This window comes from Lissotriton vulgaris, unplaced genomic scaffold, assembly GCF_964263255.1.
Source record: "Lissotriton vulgaris unplaced genomic scaffold, aLisVul1.2 SCAFFOLD_763, whole genome shotgun sequence".
Lineage (NCBI taxonomy): Eukaryota > Metazoa > Chordata > Amphibia > Caudata > Salamandridae > Lissotriton > Lissotriton vulgaris.
In genome coordinates, this window is record NW_028254011.1 from 640,061 (window position 1) to 659,730 (window position 19,670).

At 47.4% G+C, this 19,670-nt stretch overlaps 1 protein-coding gene across 3 annotated transcripts in view; it reads right to left on the reverse strand.

Moving 5' to 3' along the window:
- DARS2 (aspartyl-tRNA synthetase 2, mitochondrial) overlaps positions 1-19,670 on the reverse strand; it is a 256,389-nt gene that overhangs the window by 59,144 nt on the left and 177,575 nt on the right. For all 3 annotated transcript variants that reach the window (XM_086951537.1, XM_086951536.1, XM_086951538.1), the window contains 2 exons: positions 3,822-3,932; positions 2,697-2,772 (listed from right to left, as the gene is read on the reverse strand). In XM_086951537.1, coding sequence (XP_086807663.1) covers positions 2,697-2,772; positions 3,822-3,932 — 187 coding nt within the window. The remainder of the gene's footprint in view (positions 1-2,696; positions 2,773-3,821; positions 3,933-19,670) is intronic.

The following is a 19,670-nucleotide window of genomic DNA, read 5'->3' on the forward strand; positions in this document are numbered from 1 at the left end:
GCTCCTGCTTGGATGACGCCCCTCCTCCAGTCTCCATCTTGGGCCAGGACATACTCAGGTGACTGCCAATAGGAGCTGCTCTTCACTGCACTGCTGCTGAAAGTGCAGTACGTATGGATCATATGAAGATAGCCTTCTGTTCAGGCTGTGCCTTGAATGTGAAGGAAGCTTGCTGTAATGTATGCCCTGTTTGAGGGATGATTGCATTGCTGTTGCCTCTGCTGTACCACTCATATGTAAGAGGGAACGCCTGCACAGATGGTGGCATGCAGTACCTTTCCCTACTATGCGCAGGAAGCTTGAAATGATGATGCCTATGCTGTAGCTCTTTGGTGTACAAGGGAAGACTGCACTTCTGGTGCTCATGTTACATGATCTGTGTGTGCATTAGGGAAGCTTACACTGCCTCAGTCCATGTCCTACTTGTGCAAGGGACGCTTCCTCTGCGGATTCCTATGTGCCATCTGCTGTGTGCAGGTGAAGCTTGCTCTGAAGAGAGAGCATTTTCACTAGACAAAAGTCAAAAAGATTTGCACTGCCAACATTTGTCTTGCTACTTTTGTTTTGAATGCAAGTCTCAGACGAGTTCCTATTCATTGTGGAGTGTTTGGAACCCCCCAGATATCTAGTAAGACTTGAAGGGGACCAGCACCCAGCCATGGTTTGAATATTGACTCACTGAAAATCCATTAGCAGAGAATATGTAACTGGAGAGGTGCACAATACATGGCGTTTTAGGTCTCGATTAGAATGGGGGAACCGGATCTCGTGTCTAATTTTTACAGCCGAACATGAAGAATGGTATTTGAGGCTCAAACATTAACATTACATATGAGAACAATTTGATATACAGATAGATATTAACAATCAGCTCTTTTGTTGTATGGTGATACCAATTTGTTGTAATTTGTTTGTTAGTCAATAAAAACCATAAATCTGGATTAAAACATACAGTCCATATGAAGATTTAGAGATTAAATAAAACCACTATTTCGCTAAAACAGCGGTCCTTCATACCAAGTTTGCTGGACCACAATAAACGTATCAACATAAAGTGCAGAGAGTGTCAAGATTAAAACTAGTATAATCAATGTGCAAATTATGCAAGTTTTGCACCAAAGGTGCTATTTAGCTAGGGGAATGGACAGGCTAATGTCAAACTGGGACTCCACCTACCATATAACATAACATTAATTTAAAGCATGCTAAACAGATCATTATTTTGGCAAAATCTAGAATGGGTGTTATCAGATATATAAAAACACTCTTTTTTATTTAAACAGCAGCCGTTGAGACAATAGTTGCTTGGCCCACAGAAGATAAGGACCATTACTTTTCAACTATTTACAGACTGCTGGCTAATACAAGCCCAACATGCTGCCAGCGACCATGGTGATTGACTCACCCAAATAGCCGGGGTAGACATCACAAACACCCTTTGACCCAATGACATCAGAGGAAGTGACATCACATGATCTTTGACAATGAATCCTCCAAAGAAGTGATGCCACATGACCTTAATTCTCATAACATTGCTGTAGTTAAGGGCCTCTTAAACTCACAATTGCATATTAGCACAAAAGTTACTAACACAAATTAATGTCAATTTTATATACCACCTACATTTTAAAAAGGGTGCACCTCATGACATGATAAGAAATTAAACATTTCTCTTTTGCTGTGTGAAAATGTATGTGCTTGTTGGAAGAAGAGAATATAGTGATACAAAAACTCAAAAACACCAGAAAGTCAAATTATTTGCAACATAGACTAGCATGATTTAATGCTTTGCGTAATGTAAAACCCAAGTATAAAATGTACTGCTAAATTACAGTAAGATTAACAAAACAATATGAAAAACAATTGTGCTTTTGTTCACAAGTATTACTTCACGTAGACCACATACTGAAAAATAAGTATTCTACTGACTTGCACTCGTGTTTGTATGTATGTATATCTGTATGTGGGACTTCTATAGCGTGAACCAAGCCAAAAGGCAGTGGAGAGCAGTCAAGGGGTCAAAGGCAAGCAACAGTCAACAAGTGATAGGAGAAGGTAGCTGGGTTGTGGATTGTTAACCTCATGGCTGCTAATGGTTTTCCCCTCCTGTGCTGAAAAAACGCAAATACCAGTGTTACATGACGAGCTGGGCTCGTCATCAGCGTGCGAGGAGGCTACACCATGACGAGCCCAGCTCGTCATCAGCCTGGAAGGGGTTTGCATTGTAAAGTACTGTTCTAAAATTATTCCTTAGCATTATTAATTTATTTTGATTATCAATACTTGTAAAAGATTATCACTTCATTGAAACCCATCATTTTTCCAATGTGTTAAAAATTTCTAACGTCTTGTTTAAACATTTGCATTTTTATTACATTTTTTAAATTTTATTCAGGAGGGTGTACGTTACACTGCTGAATGTATCCGTTTAATATCCCAGGTCACAATGAGAGCTGCAGAAAGTAAACAGCGCACAGCAGGGCACTGTTTACCTTCCGTTCTTGGCATTGCCTGTGTCACCACTGAAGCCAGGGCCCGTAAAGTCAAAGAACACAAGGGGGAAGCAGGTGCCACAGCTGTAAACCTTGGCAACCCCCAAATGACATCTATGCCAGTGATGCCACAGTGACTTGGTGAGTGGAATGAACTGGAGCTTTTCTATTGGCTGTAGAAAAAAAGCGATTGACGTCACCTACCTAAAGCAATTCCTCCATGAGGGGGCGCGCCAGATTCCAATGCCTCCAGCAGATGAGTGAGCAAGGAAACATCTTCCTGAGGGACAAGAAACAACTCATATAAAAACACATCAATAACTTGACTCATGATTTGAGCCCAGAGTGAGGGGGTTCATCTGCAAAGCAGCAAATGTCAGTCACTCTTCTTGGGTTATTCACATACACAACTCGCAGCAGTTGCATCAAATCCTACCTCTGCTGACGGTTTATCACAAAAATGCATTGGTTCTCTTTGTGATCTCCTCATGGTGAACTACTGCAATGCCACCTATGTTGCACTCTCATAATCGGGTCTCATCAAACCAAAAATGTTCCAAACTGAGGGTACCCAAATCCTACACTGCGTGAGATGCCGTGACGACATCATACCGTACTTGAGGCTTCCTTTCAAAGAAATATCTTAGGTTAGAAGTCTAGGATCATCCAAGCACAACGTTCTCGCCTTCTGGCTTTATAGAAACAAATGATTTAGAGGCAAATTACTTCAAGTGCAAAAATCACTGGTGAACAACCTGTCTGAACTCTTAAAAGTCCAAGAGCATTTCTTGAAGTTCTAGGCCTGAAGATGCACCTTTTCCCTTAACCCTACGAATAAAACTAAGCTCGGTCCTACACCCTTCAAGATTACCCATCACACTACAGAGTGGTCAGATGCCTAAGGTAAGATGTACTATGTAGTCAATTTACAGCTATATCATGAAATCTAGAGTGGCTACTTGGAGTTTTGCATCCACACTGGAGCAGGCCAATTCTGCATTATCTCATGAACGATCCTTGTGACTGCAATCGTCATGTCCTCCAACTCAAAATTCTCTGAGGAGGCTCCCAGCTCCCTGACATACTTTACAAATACAATAAACAACAAAGTTTAAAGAGCTTGAGAAGAACCTGGCACGAAGTTTGCCAAAAAATAAAAATATATAAATAACAGTCCACATGACCTCAGCAAGAAATGCAGGATGTCTTTTTAGCATCTCGGTGCATCCCAATAACCAAGGTAGCATACAAATGGCAGAGTGGTATGTAATATTATGATGGCTCATCGGGTGCTCCTAGTGGTAGGGTACTGCTCGAACATGCACCTACCTTTAGTATGTTCTCTAGTACATGGCGCTGTAGTTCAGCGTTGTGGATCCGAATGGAGCCACCTCCTATCTCACTGCCGTTCAACACCAGGTCATAATGCTGTCCACGAACCTGGAGGAAAAGTGGGAAAAGCGTTAAAAAAGAGGAGAAAAAGAGATCCACAAAGAGGTAGGCAAGTGATGTAAACAGTAAATAATGTAATTTTCCATTTTTTACGAATAAGCCACATATGAAAATATCTAATAAAAACACTCTAGTAAAACCATGTGCCAGTCACAACTCCCATAAAATACAACCAAAAATAAACATAGTAACTACTTACAACAGACTTCAGGAAGATGGTTGAAAGTTGTCAACTGTTGCAACTAGAGCTCCGCACATAAAAGTGAAGGGAGTGCATGGTCTGGTGCAGAACCCTTACCTGTTGCTGCAACAGAAGTTTTTCTCGAAAAGGCAGCCAGGTCTAGGGGCCGCTGCACATGCTCAACAGCTCAGAATACCAGACACTCTGTGCCCAATCTGGAGTCAAAAGAATAACTTGGGTCCGGTCGTTCCTGACCTTGTTGAGAACTCTGGGCAGGAGTAGTATAGGCAGAAAGGATTCCAGAAGGCTGGAGCTCCACTCGAGACAAAGAGGGTCTCCAAATGAGAGTTGCCTTGAAAACTAGAGCATGTAAATATGCTGACATTTCACATTCTCAGCAGTGGTGAGTAGATAGAACCAAGGCTCACACTTCTCCTGAAAGGGAACTTGTACCACCTCCGGATGGGGATGCCATTTGTTATCCCCTAGGAATCTTCAGCTGAGTTAGTCCACCCTGGCGTTCAGAGAGGTTTTGAACTACCAGGGAAATGTCATATTGTTCCAACCATGTCCAGAGGTGCAGAGCCTCCCTTTTCCTGTTCTTAAAGTGCTCCAACGCTGAGTCCGCCTTATGTCCAAAAAGACGAGAGCCATCAAAGGGCATGTCCATAAATGAGGCTTGGACATCCCTTGGAAAGCCAGTGCTTTATAGCCAGCAATGGTGCTACTGGGCCACCGACCATGAAATCTCTCTACCCAGCGAGATAGTTGTGTCCAGTCCACATTGTATGGTGAACTTTGCAGTGTCTCTCCTGTCAGCAAGAGCTTGGGAGAGTATGACTCGGGCCTCCTCCGAGACCATAAGCAGCACTTGCACGACCGAATCCCAGATTGTATGAGAATATCGGCACAAAAGGTATGCAATAATCACTGACTGCAGTGAAAGGCTGGGGGAAGAAACCATTTTCTTGCCAAAGGTATTTAGCCTCTTGGATTCCCTATCTAGTGGAACAAGCTCTCTGGTGTGGGGTGCTGGGTAAGGAAACTGGGGTCCACAGGAGCAGGGCAATGGTGGCGGGCAATTGTCCTATGCACAGACCCTTTTGAACGGATTGCCTGCACCAGGACGCTTGAGGAGCGCAGCGGACTTGCTGCCTAGCTGACCCTTTGCCACCACTGAACCTACGACTCGCCGGACCCGCTTCGCGGGTCCCGCAGCGCGTCGCTTTTTGGGAGGCTGCACCGAGGTATCCAGGAGGAGCGCGGGGACAGGCGAGTGAACCAGCGGGGCTGCGAGCACAGGCAGGGGACTCCAGTGTCCAGGAGCCCCTGCGCGCCCAATCAGCAACACCTGGGCTGCTCTCCCCGCTGGCCACGCCCCCCCGCCAACGGAGGTAAAAGCAGACTTTACCTTCGAGCCTGTGGGACCCTTTTGAACGGATTGCCTGCACCAGGACGCTTGAGGAGCGCGGCGGACTTGCTGCCTAGCTGACCCTTTGCCACCACTGAACCTACGACTCGCCGGACCCGCTTCGCGGGTCCCGCAGCGCGTCGCTTTTTGGGAGGCTGCACCGAGGTATCCAGGAGGAGCGCGGGGACAGGCGAGTGAACCAGCGGGGCTGCGAGCACAGGCAGGGGACTCCAGTGTCCAGGAGCCCCTGCGCGCCCAATCAGCAACACCTGGGCTGCTCTCCCCGCTGGCCACGCCCCCCCGCCTATCACCCAATGAAGACATAGCTGTAGAGTCTTCAGGAGCGCAGTATTACCGCTTCGCGGGAGCGAGCGGGAGCGACCGGGAGAAGCCCGGGACAAGGGCGGGACCGTCTGTGGCCGTCCGGGGCCGAAGGAGGCCGGGCTGGGCCACCCCCCTTACCAGTGACATATAGTATCACCTCCAGTAAGTGGCTTAGAAAAGTTGGATTTGTTAAGTGTTTAACATGGCAACGTCCACATTAACAAACTCTGTAAATAGCCATCAAATAACTCCTCCTGTAGAGTCTGGTCCACTGGCAATTGGCCCCTTAGATAAATTTTTCTTTAATCGTTCACTGGTAATAGACAAAGAGTTGACCTTGGCAGAGAAGCGCGCAGAGCGTAGGCTGTCAATCGAAATACTTAAGAATTCAATGGATAAGTTTTCAAATCTAGCTTACCCCACCCTGGTAACTCCTCTGTCATCAGTGAACCTGCCAGTTGCAAACGACCATTTTGAGGTTCAGGCCCAAAAACCAAACAAGGATGTTGTGACGGAACTAAATAATCCTTGTGGTGGCAAAATCCTACCAGCACCGTCTACTGACTCTGGTGCTCAGGTTACATTGGCCCAACCCAAAATCGGGTCCAAACGGAAACGACCAGCATCTGTAAGAAAATGTAAAAGGGTGGTCAAACCCCCTCAAAAACTCAGGAAGTTACATAAACTCGTGAACACAGGAGAGGTAGTTACTAACGAAACTCAAAGTACAGAAAGTGTTACACCTACTACTAATCTTGTCTCCTTGAACAGCCAGGACGGAGATGATAATCTTTGTACCGACTCCACTGTACCATGTAAAGATAAGGTGCAATCACTTGTAAACGTTCTCCCTGAACTGGAAAAATTGTTTAGATCACTACTCACACCTATTGAGGATAGAATTGCCAAGCTTGTAGATAGGCTAAACCATTTTGAACAGATTACCTTAGACAATTTTTATTCCACAAAATCACTGATTAAAGCAAATAGGGTGGAAGTAAGCACAAACTCTCAGGTCCTAAACAACCCTGTTATTCAGGACAAGGGAAGAAACCCCCGAAATAGCTCTCCTTTACCTCCCAAACAGAGTAAACCTACAGCTAAAGCCATTATAAAATCCTCAGACAGAACTGAGAGAGCAAACGTTGGCCCTGACTTACCTCAGTCGACCATAATACACCCTACACAGCCCACAATCCCCCCCCGACACAAAATCCACCAATCGCAACGAGTGTTGAGGCTACAGTGCGCCACCAAGCGGGAATAGTACCAACAACCGCAACTGTAATTAACAGCACGCAGAAAGCTCAGAATATTCCGGTGGGAGGGAATAGGGCTAATGCAGGTCTGTTGGTAGGTAAAACCTCAGTACCGTCCCAAATAAATAACAAACAACAGGCGCCGAAGCCTGTCACCCAATATGTCCCCCAAGTTCCCAAACCTATCCCACCGCCCGTGGCAAAGCCATCCCACAGAAAACCACCAATTAATCTCACCCCAGACTCCTTTCCCTATGTAGCAGTTCTTATAAATGTACCACCATTACCCCCAGGACAGAGAGAAACTTTCCAGATGCTCAAAAACAAGATCATGCACTGGCTAAAGGAAAATCGTCCTCTGCCTGGTGACATTGACGGGCTAATCATAGGGGTAAGGAGAATAGATTGGATGGGATATACATCGAAAACCTTGGGTGGGGATTGCATAGTGGGTAATTTTCAAGACCCAAGGGTGGCGGGATGGATAACAAGGCAGGGATGGGGAACAAACAAGGGAGGTATCGGAATTGTAGACCTTACCTTTTTTTACCCCCGACCCACTAGTGTAACGACTAGTTTACTCAATGAACCCCTTATTCCCCCTACAGTATCATGGCCAGTCAATCCCTTACCACCTCCTCCTGTTGGTCATAACCATACCACTTACACATATTACAACTCTCATGTAGGATGGCAGGAGCCGGGATGGGGATATTGACAAACCAGTACTGACAGTATAGGAGGGAATACTAACGAGCCAAAAGGGCAATGTGATGTTCATGGTAATACAATTGTTACAAACTTATTGGTCAATAACATCGAGACGGGGGGTTTGGTTGAAGAAGGTGGTTTTAGACTGGGAACCCTAAATACAAATGCCAAGATAACACACCCAGCTACAGCCAACACGACAGTCGATCCAATAGATGACCCAGATAGGCAGACTAATTCTACTGAAAGCCCTATGTTAGCCCAAGTGTTTCCATTGACTAACACTCGAGATGGGCCAGAAGCTAGCATTGGTACGCTTTTATCTTGGAATGTTGCTGGGCTGGCAAGTAAATTGGATTCCCAATCCTGGGTGGACTTTATAAGTGGGTATGACATCTGCTGCTTCCAAGAAACCTGGGCTTGTGATCCCCTTTTCTGTCTTGGTTATTTGAACTATTGTATACCAGCGTCAAAAGGGGGAAGAGGGCGGCCCAAGGGAGGCTTAACTGTTTGGGTTAGACAGGACCTGCAGGGCAATATCAAAATGTTGGACCTGGGAAATTGTGATTTGCAATTATTAAGAATCTCCGTAGCAAAGGGTCAACTAATAGATTTGTATAATGTCTACGTGAGAGGTAGCAATGTAACCAATTTACCCACCATTGAGCTGTTGTCTACTGCCATTGAGACCAAGTCCCAGGAAAGTGCAACGATAATTGTAGGGGACCTCAACAGGACTTTTGAACCTCTGGACTGTACAAATGACCTCTTGGAAAGCGAAGAGGACAATCTCTGGGGAGTACCACCTCTATGCCTAAAACCTGTAAAGAGATGGACAAAAGAGATCTTATTACTGAATGGAATTTGTATGGAACATGGTTTAAGAGCACTGAACGGGAGGACACCTGGGGACAAGGAGGGCAGCTACACTTTTGACAATGGCATCAATAGGAGCCGAATTGACTACATTTTGTGCAGTCTTCAACTGTGGAAAGGGGTTGTTGATATGAAAGTTAGGCCCCGGGTTGAAAGTGACCACAACCCCCTCTGTGTGACTCATAGGTGGTGGAATACTGGTGCGGGTAACCCTCTAGTGATATACGATGAAACCCCTGTTATGAGTAATGATGAACGCAGGTTAAAATGGCCCAAGGTACTGGCAAACGAGGCCACTATGACTTATATCAATAATGCTGTTGATTGTGCAATTTCCGCGATGGAAATAGCAGTTCCAGTGGTTCCAGGGGATAGTGGTATCACCGAAATCCACAATAAGTTATTCTCCCTCCTGAGACCATGCTTCTTCATTAAAAAAAGGAAAGGGAAGAAATCTAAAGAAGTGGGAAGGTGGTTTGATAGTCATTGTAGATTAGCACGATTAGCCCTGGGACAAGCCATAAGGAATAGGGACCGCGCCGCTGTGATAAAGAATAGGGAACTGTACAAGATGGCCATCCATCGTGCAAAAAAGAATTGGGATGAAGGGCACTGGGCCGAACTAAAAGAGGCCTCTGATAGTAAAGACTCCAGGGCATTCTGGAAAATCATCAAGTGGGGTAGTGGAGCCGGTCCTGCGAAGCCAGACAACAATGTAGCAGAGGAAGCTTGGGTTGATTACTTCAGACCTCAGTACGCGGAAGTTAACCATCCTGTGGCAGCTGATAGTATAACACCGGTTTATGCAACCGACGATTTGTTCTCCCTTAGAGAAGCGGAAATTGCCATTGGTTCCGCGAAATGTGGGAGGGCGCCAGGTCCAGACGGCATTCCACCTGATATTTTTAAACACGATATGACCAGATGGGCGAGATATACCCTCCTTGTAGCGAATGCCCTAGCCAAGGGGGAAGTGGTCCCAGACCTCTGGAAAGGCGCAACCATTATCCCCATCCACAAGAAGGGAGATCGTTCACTGCCTGCAAACTACAGGCCCATAAGCTTAATAGCCACCATACAGAAAGTAGTTGGGAGAATGGTAACAAACCAGCTTATGGACTGGGTTGAAGACAACAACGCCCTTTCTCCATACCAAGCGGGATTCAGGCGAGCAACCAGTACCATCGACCAGGTCTTCCGCTTCACCATATTACGGTGGAAGACCGTTGTACTGGGAAGGGGCTGCCTGTACGTCGCGTTCGTCGACCTGCGGGCGGCGTTCGACCTAGTCCCCCGGTTTAAGTTATGGTTGGTTTTGCAAAAGTTGGGGATTCCTGCGGATCTGCTAACATTAATTATGCGACTGCACAAATCCAACTTCGCTAGAGTCCAGTGGGGTGGAAGTGGGGAGACAACAGAGGACTTCCCAGTGGAAAGGGGTGTTCGACAAGGCTGTTCCATGGCCCCTTTACTTTTCTCGTTATTTATTAACGGAATCGTCGAGAGGATGTTGAGGGCTAGTGTTGATGCCCCATCGTTAGCGGACACCAGGGTTCCGATCCTGATGTTCGCTGACGACACTCTTATCTTGTCTAAGACCCCCATGGGGCTGCAACGTGCATTAAACATTTTTGATGCTTTTTGCACAGAGCATGGGCTAGAGGTAAATGTGGGAAAAACAAAACTAATGGCTTTTTCCCCCGGACGCAGGAATTACCCCAAGGTAACCTTAAACAGCAGTAGGTTAGACATTGTTACGGAATTTACGTACCTGGGCGTACAGATCGCAGAGGGTATTGGCTGGACGCATCATGTGGATAAAGTGGTCTTAAAGCACCAGCAGTTTTCTGGTGCTTTAAGGGAGGAACACCGCAAATCCAAAACAGAACCTATAAAACCCGCATTAATAGTGTATGATGCGAAGGTTTTGGGTGCCACACTATATGGCGCGGAGCTATGGGCCTGGGATAGTCTAGCGGCTCTCCAGACTTCAGAGAACAAGTTCATGCGAGGGATAACAGGACTCCCACAGAGTACCCCCCTAACCCCACTGTTTTTGGAGTTAGGTAGACGTACCATTGTAGATAGAGCCCGTTTGCACCCAGTTCTTTACTGGAGACGCCTCTGGACGACTCCAGAAATAAGACAATATGCGGAGGGTTTTCAATGGATAATCAAGGAAGATACCTTCCATAAGATGAAATGGCTAAAACATCTGAAGTCCATGTTAGTAAACTTAGGGTTTTCAAATCTTTGGAATAACCCTGAGGGAGAAATCTTCCCTAGCAAAGAAGCCCTTAAAGAACAATACTGGGATTGGGTTGGTGGTAAGATGCTGAATGACACCAGGGCCGACTCTATGTCTGGTCGCTTCCTGGAGATAAAATTTCTTCCTGCCCTGGAAAAATACTGGGACAACATCACGGTACCAATGGACAGGAAACTTGTATTTCAGTTAAGATCAGGATCTATCCCCCTCAAGAAACTGACATCTGGCTGGCATAGACCCACCAATAACTTATGTCCGGCATGCGGAAATGCCGAGGAGAGCATAGGCCATTTTCTTTTCGTATGCCACGCTTATGCAAACCCGAGGAGAAAATGGCTCTCGCCGGTATGTAAAAACTTGGGGACACGAGACAGCGCAGTGGCTCTAAGAATCCTACGTACAACAACTCAGGATTCGATAGTCATAGGGGTAGCTAAATATCTGGGTTGGGCATGGGCAATTAGACGACGGTCCCTGGGGGGAAGCAGGTAACCAGGCATTCCTTTCAATAATGATCAATGTAATATTATTTACCAATATGGTTTTTATATGCAAATGTTGTATGAGCTGTACTCCATGTTTAATGACTTTTTACTTTGTAATAATGTATTATTGTATAACTGCTTTGATTTTATGTGCTTTTATGAGAATTGTCTCGAATAAAGCTTATACAAACAAAACCTATGCACAGACCCAGAGTAAAAAGTCAGTAAGAGCTTCATTAATGGTGTGTAAAGGCTTGGGAGGGGCGACTCCCAGCTGGAGCATCTTTGTCAAGACTTTCTTTTTGACTGCAACTAAGGGTAGCTGGAGGTCCAAGACCTAAGCCGCCCTACACACCACCATAGCAAAAGAGGCTCCTTCCTCCGAAGCCACGGTAAGAGGAGAGACCAAGCCAGTGTCGGGTGTGGTGTATAACGTACTTGCCTCCGCCAGTTTCTCCTAGTAGTTGTCCTCATACTCATCTAGGACAAGCTGGTATCCTTAAGGGTCGTCAGACTCCTACCATTCGTCTCCCTCTCCAGGCCTGTCAAAGGCACTGGCTACGATTCAAAGAGCATGGTACCAGTCGGACCTGGAAGACACCTGTCCGTCTCCATTTTGGAGGCAGGAATGATGATGGGGATGGAGAAGGTGTCGCCGTGGGGCATTAACATTGGAGCAGGTGCCAAGGAAGGCCTTGGTCTCGCCAGTGGTTCTGCTCCAGATCCAACATGGGGCCCTACAGGCTTTCGAGAGCGAACCAGACAGCTTGGATGCAGTGGGTCTCGCTGCTGAACGCGTGGGGCACGAAGGGCCAGGCCACCTAAAAAATTCAGATATAAATCAGGATCCCATTGGTCACAGAGTTCTCATTTAGTCCTAAAGTTTACCAAGCTATCAAAACTAGTGACTTTCAAGTAAACAAAGCCAAAGAAGTTATACACTTACGTACTTCTGAAAAGATATGTAGTTGAGGCCATCAAAATGTCAACATCAGCCACATACAATGCCATTCTAATGAACCCCAACAAATATATAGACAAACCACAACTCCTTCAAAACTAAGATGCTCTCTTCTGAAGTCAAGAAGTGAAAACACACCACTGTGCATTTCCGCCAGCTACCAATAGAAATCAGACTAGAAATTAAGGTATTACTCAAGTGTGCATATTGGAAAACCTGGCCAAAATACAAATGATACAGGATCCACTAATTTCAAATATTGTGACCTATTAGAACAAGTAACCACACTTGCTAATGTACCAAAGTCAAACCATGGTAACCACAGATTTGAAATTGTCTAAAAGAACAACCACTTAAAAAACGTTTTAATTCTGGGAATAAATCATCAACTGACCTCCTTCAAAACTATCCTGACCATGTTATTTTTGCCTCAATCCCTTTCTGACCTTCCCTACAGTGCTCCCTGTTCCTGGTGATCTCATAGGAACCTTTCTTTATACTACAGTGCTTAGAAGCTGCTACTCACTGAGGGGATATGCGAAGTCTGTGACAGGGTTTTTTCACTTCGGGGCTGACTTTACATGCTTTGTATCACATAATGGGCATATAACATCTCACTTAACCAAAATGGGGTCGCACACTGCTAATACACCAGCGGGATCGCCCCTCAGGACCATGGTAACTGTAGTACTGTTCTCTGCGATGCATCTTCTTTTGAATTCTCGCGTATCTTCAAATCTTCGCCATCCCTGTACACGTGTTTCGGGGTATTTACCCCTCATCAGCAGGGATTAGGCCATCTTCTTATCTTCTGGAGTTGCTGCGTGCTTCCAAATATTACCAGGTATAGTACCACACAAAGGCGCGCAGGTGCGGGGTCCCGAGCTCGTCAGCTCAAAGCTCCAAGGAGCATAAACATTCACCAAAATGGGGTCGCACACTGCTAATACACCAGCGGGATCGCCCCTAAGGACCATGGTAACTGTAGTACTGTTCTCTGCGATGCATCTTCTTTCGAATTCCCGCGTATCTTCAAATCTTCGCCATCCCTGTACAAGTGTTTCGGGGTATTTACCCCTCATCAGCAGGGATTAGGCCATCTTCTTATCTTCTGGGGTTGCTGCGTGCTGCCAAATATTACCAGGATAGTACCACACAAAGGCGCGCAGGTGCGGGGTCCCGAGCTCGTCAGCTCAAAGCTCCAAGGAGCATAAACATTCACCAAAATGGGGTCGCACACTGCTAATACGCCAGCGGGATCGCCCCTCAGGACCATGGTAACTGTAGGTCTGTTCTCTGCGATGCATCTTCTTTCGAATTCTCGCGTATCTTCAAATCTTCGCCATCCCTGTACACGTGTTTCGGGGTATTTACCTCTCATCAGCAGGGATTAGGCCATCTTCTTATCTTCTGGGGTTGCTGCGTGCTGCCAAATATTACCAGGTATAGTACCACACAAAGGCGCGCAGGTGCGGGGTCCCGAGCTCGTCAGCTCAAAGCTCCAAGGAGCATAAACATTCACCAAAATGGGGTCGCACACTGCTAATACACCAGCGGGATCGCCCCTAAGGACCATGGTAACTGTATATCCTGTTCTTGGCTGACGAGCACGGGACTCTGCACCTGCGCGCCTCTGTATTGGTACTATACCTGGTGATATTTGGCAGCCATCAGCAACCCCAGAAGATGGCCTAATCCCTGCTGACGAGGGGTAAATACCCCAAAACACGTGTCCAGGGATGGCGAAGATGAAGATATTTGAAAATTTCATAGAAGATACGGCGTTTGAGAAAAGGTAACTACACTTACCATGATCCTTAGGGGCGATCCCGCTGATGAGTGAGCGGTGTGCGAGCCCACCTATTTTGATATCCTGTTCTTGGCTGACGAGCACGGGACTCTTCACCTGCACGCCTCAGTATTGGTACTATACCTGGTGATATTTGGTAGCCATCAGCAACCCCAGAAGATGGCCTAATCCCTGCTGACGAGGGGTAAATACCCCGAAACACGTGTCCAGGGATGGCGAAGATGAAGATATTTGAAAATTTCATAGAAGATACGGCGTTTGAGAAAAGGTAACTACACTTACCATGATTGTTAGAAATGGGATCCCTGGCTGGCCAGGGCTTGCGCCAAAGTCAGTAAGAGACCACCATTCCTAAGTCAGGGCAAGGGAGTTACACGCCAAGATAACCCCTGCTCACCCTCTAGGTAACGTGGCGCGAGCAGCAAGGCTAAACTTGGAGGCGATATGAGTTAAGTATTTGCGCACGCACCCCAGCAACACCACCCAAGGCCCACCACAAAGGAAACTCCACACAAGGTTATATAAAAAATAGCCTTTGTATTACAATAAACATACATTAGATAAAACACATACTTTACATTGTGCCAGGGGCACGGGCAGAATTTACAAGGGGAATTATATGTACAAAAGACAGGGCCACATGGACCACTGTCAGGGGTATGCACTTTTAGGACTTAGCACTTTTAGCACATAGAATTAAAACTGTAGCACAAAAATAACATATAGCACACAACCAGTCACTACTGGTACCAGGTGAGCACCACCTATGCAATCCTCACTATCCTAGGAGATCACACAAGGAACCTGGGCCTCGCTAGTACCACCTGTACTAGCAAGAAGGAAACCACCTAAGTATCGCTATACCTGTAGGGGTCTAAGGAAGGAAAACACATGATGCATAACATACATTCAGAGGTGTAAAAGCAACACACATGATGAATAAACTACCCATTCAGAGGTGTAAAGGTAAAGCACATGAAGCATAACATACAATCAGAGGTGCAAGAAACAGCAACACAATAGCGCAAAATCCACATTTGCCACCACCTGTGGCAGTCCCTGTGTCCCAATGTCAGGGCCTAAACGTGGCAGCTGCCCACGAAGTGCTGGGCAGCTGTGCAGATAATACTGGGGCCAACGCTGGAGCCTCGCAGGCTCTGTGCCCCAGAACAAAGAATGGCCCCAGAGCCTCTCTGGGCTCAAAACACAAGGTGGAACGTTGGTGTCCCTCTCGGGGGGCTCTGACTCAAAGAAATGCCCTGAGAGCCTTCTCAGGGATCTAGAAGCAAAAGGTGCCCCCTCGAGCCTCCTCTGGGCTCGCAACAACAATGGGGCCGAGGAGCCTTGGAGCTCCTAATCACTGATACGGGTGGTGGAGTTCCTCTCGGGGAACTCTGGAACCAAACAGGGGTCGCCTTGAGCCTCTCTCGGCTCCTCAACACATGGGGCACTTGGAGCTCAGCACTTCAGCCCCACTGGGCTCTGAACTGGGCAGACGCCCCTTTAGCTGGAGTCCCTCGTGGACTCGGGGGCCGGCGGAGTCTCTCCCTGGGGGACTCGGACTCACAGAGGCCTCGCACTGGAGGGGCGGGCGGGCACCGGCAATGTGCCCCAACGCCCCCCTCCTCCCGGGAAACACTCACCGCGTCTCGTCGGCGGCTGCAGAGCTCTCTGCCTCTGACTCCTGGCGGCACTCCGGGGCTCTCCCTAGGTCCCGGGAGCCCCGTGAAGGCAGGCGCCCTTCTCCCTGGGGCTGGAGCTCCTCTGTCGGGCAGTGAGGCGGGCACTTCCGGGTCGTGGCTGCAAGACCCAATCGCAGCGCGGCCCGGGGATATGGAGGCGGGCACTTCCGGGTCGCACTAGGCAGCGGCCCGGCAACGTTACAAACCATCCTGGGCTGCGGCGGTGATTCTCCCAGGCACGAAGTCGAGGTGGGCACTCGATCCTGGGCAGAAAACAGCGGCAATGTCCCGGGCAGGGTGGGCACCTGCCAGGGGACAAATAAATTCCAAATAAGCGAGGTGGGCACTCGCAAATGAAGTAGCGATCGGGGCAAATGCCGGGTGGGCACCGGCTCTGAACAATAAAGCGCCCGAGGCGCTTGCAGGAAATAGAGCGGGCTCTCAGCGCTAGGGGGCAAATCTAGCGCCGCAAATCTAGGGAAGCGCTCCCAGGCGCTCGGAGGGAAATCCACAGCGCTCCTAGCGCTAGCAATAATCCCAGCGCTTCCAGGTGCCCTCAGCAGGGCAGGGTCACAAGGAAAGTTCCTGGTGGAATGTAGGGGGGGCAAGGCTGGGCCCAGAGCCAGCACACTGGGTCTCCAGGCAGGGAGACACTCCAAGTGGCGGTCCTCTGGCCCAGCGACAGCAGCAGCAGCCCCCTCAGGATCCAGGAAGTGAACAACTTCTGTGGGGACACAGCCCCATTTTTATACACCACATTCCTTTGCCTAAGGGTGCAGGGTGGGGGAGAAACCAGTCGCAGCTGGTTTTGGAGCACTCATGATAGCTCAACCACCCATTTCATTCACTGGCAGGGCTAGGGTCATCAGTCGCACCACAGGGGGCGGAGCCAGCATTGTGTGGGGAAAGTCCAGGCCCATCAGGGACCAGGTGCAGCCTTCCCCAGCCATCAACCTGCTAATCTCACACTCACCACCGGGCAGACCCATCCAGCCTTCCTGGAGCCCGGCTCACCAGCCAGCTCCAGCCAATCACACGCCAGGCATATTTTACATTAATATGCCAAGTCCTAGAAGGGCCAGGGACAGACTGATTTGCATATAGCCAGGTTCTGAGCTGGGATGGGGCAGTGAGATAAATAACGGTGATGGATCAAGCCCTGATCTTTGGACTGGGTAAGAGTGGTCTGTTTAACTCAGAGACTCTGTTCATCACCATCCCCTTTTCTAAATCGTTTTTGGCCACTATAGGTGTGGCAGGGTATACTCAGACATGAGTCCCTTTCTCACTGCTCCATCAGGATTCAAGCAAGCCGGGCCGAAGAAGGCTGAAATGCCAGAAACCGGTCCCCGGTAGCTTGTCTCCTTTCTGGTGAAGAATTGGCTTGGTAGTTTAGTCTGCCCTGTTCCCATGATGTACTGGGCCAGGGACAGACTGATTTGCATATAGCCAGGTTCTGAGCTGGGATGGGGCAGTGAGATAAATAACGGTGATGGATCAAGCCCTGATCTTTGGACTGGGTAAGAGTGGTCTGTTTAACTCAGAGACTCTGTTCATCACCATCCCCTTTTCTAAGTCCTAGAAGTGGCATTTCCGCACAAGACACACTCATGCCATATACACCATTGCGAAGCATTCACTCTCACGAGTTCGCACATATCAGATTCGAACCTGTACACCCCACGCATCAGGAACTACCAGGGACACATACATTCCCCATGCATTCCTATGGGAGGGCAGGCCTATCTCATCACATGCACTCAGAGTGCGCACGCACTTTCCACTGGGACACAGTGAAAGTGCGCAGAACCCCAAAATCACCATCACCAGGTCACCATTACAAGCAAAAAGTCTAGGGGTGAACCTGCCCTAAGGGCCACGTCCAACAATGATCCTTAGGGGCGATCCCGCTGATGAGTGAGCGGTGTGCGAGCCCACCTATTTTGATATCCTGTTCTTGGCTGACGAGCACGGGACTCTGCACCTGCGCGTCTCTGTATTGGTACTATACCTGGTGATATTTGGCAGCCATCAGCAACCCCAGAAGATGGCCTAATCCCTGCTGACGAGGGGTAAATACCCCAAAACACGTGTCCAGGGATGGCGAAGATGAAGATATTTGAAAATTTCATAGAAGATACGGCCTTTGAGAAAAGGTAACTACACTTACCATGATCCTTAGGGGCGATCCCGTTGATGAGTGAGCGGTGTGCGAGCCCACCTATTTTGATATCCTGTTCTTGGCTGACGAGCACAGGACTCTGCACCTGCACGCCTCTGTATTGGTACTATACCTGGTGATATTTGTCAGCCATCAGCAACCACAGAAGATGGCCTAATCCCTGCTGGCGAGGGGTAAATACCCCGAAACACGTGTCCAGGGATGATGAAGATATTTGAAAATGTCATAGAAGATACGGCGTTTGAGAAAAGGTAACTACACTTAGCATGATCCTTAGGGGCGATCCCGCTGATGAGTGAGTGGTGTGCGAGCCCACCTATTTTGATATCCTGTTCTTGGCTGACGAGCACGGGACACTGCACCTGCGCGCCTCTGTATTGGTACTATACCTGGTGATATTTGGCAGCCATCAGCAACCCCAGAAGATGGCCTAATCCCTGCTGAGGAGGGGTAAATACCCCGAAACACGTGTCCAGGGATGGCAAAGATGAAGATATTTGAAAATTTCATAGAAGATACGGCGTTTGAGAAAAGGTAACTACACTTACCATGATCCTTAGTGGCGATCCCGCTGATGAGTGAGTGGTGTGCGAGCCCACCTATTTTGATAACATCTCAGTTAATTATTACCGTAATATATTGTTATGTATATTATTCTCTTCTATACATTTGGCTACAAAATTTCGACATCATTATGATTACTATGTGTATTCTACTGTTAAGGCATATCTTGGCTGTTAACAATAACATTTTGTTGTTAAAAAAAGAAGCTGCTACTACCGGATGTTCAGCACCCCACAAAAAACAAAGTCAGCTGAATGCAAGGATGATACTCCAAACAATCAAGTGAAAAAGAATGCCTGTCCAATAAATAAGGGGAGGGTTCCACATATGGTGTTAATGTAACTTAGTCAGTTGATCAAGTGCAGCAGGTCTGTAGGGAACCTGCACACCACAGGTTTGAAACGCCACCTCAGTCTTTCATCTTTCAGAGTTTGATAAAATGAGCACCACTAAGTTGAGTAAAAATAACCAGTTACTATACACCAAGGGATCATTGTGATGTGCACTCCTTAAGTCAATATGATCACTATTAAGTATGCGCTGCTTTCCAAAAGATTCTACCTCTCTATCTTTGTAAATGAAAAAACAACAATTCATACTGAAATTATATTGGTAGATGTTGTATGTAATTCACTTCCAATGTGTAACCTACATCAAGCCTGATGTACAAAACAGTCCGCTTTGAGCAGATCCAAGGCTACTCCCACACTACGAGGACCATCCTTTTTGTGGAGAAGGAAAGAAGAGAAACACACAGCTTTAATTGCAGTAGCAACAAGCTAATTTAACCCTTTGCATGGCATTTGCCTTCATTCGTGTCTGTAGGGGCAGCCTGTAAATGGGCTGATGTTACTGTGAGGTACACTTTCAATGAAAAGAGAGAAAAAAACACCTGTGTCAGCACTTGGGGCCACAGTAAACAAACAGAACCAATCCACAGGCAAGTCGAGTGACCATTTGAGTCTTTCACACTTTGAAGTTTATCGAACCCTATTGGCACTGGTTAATATT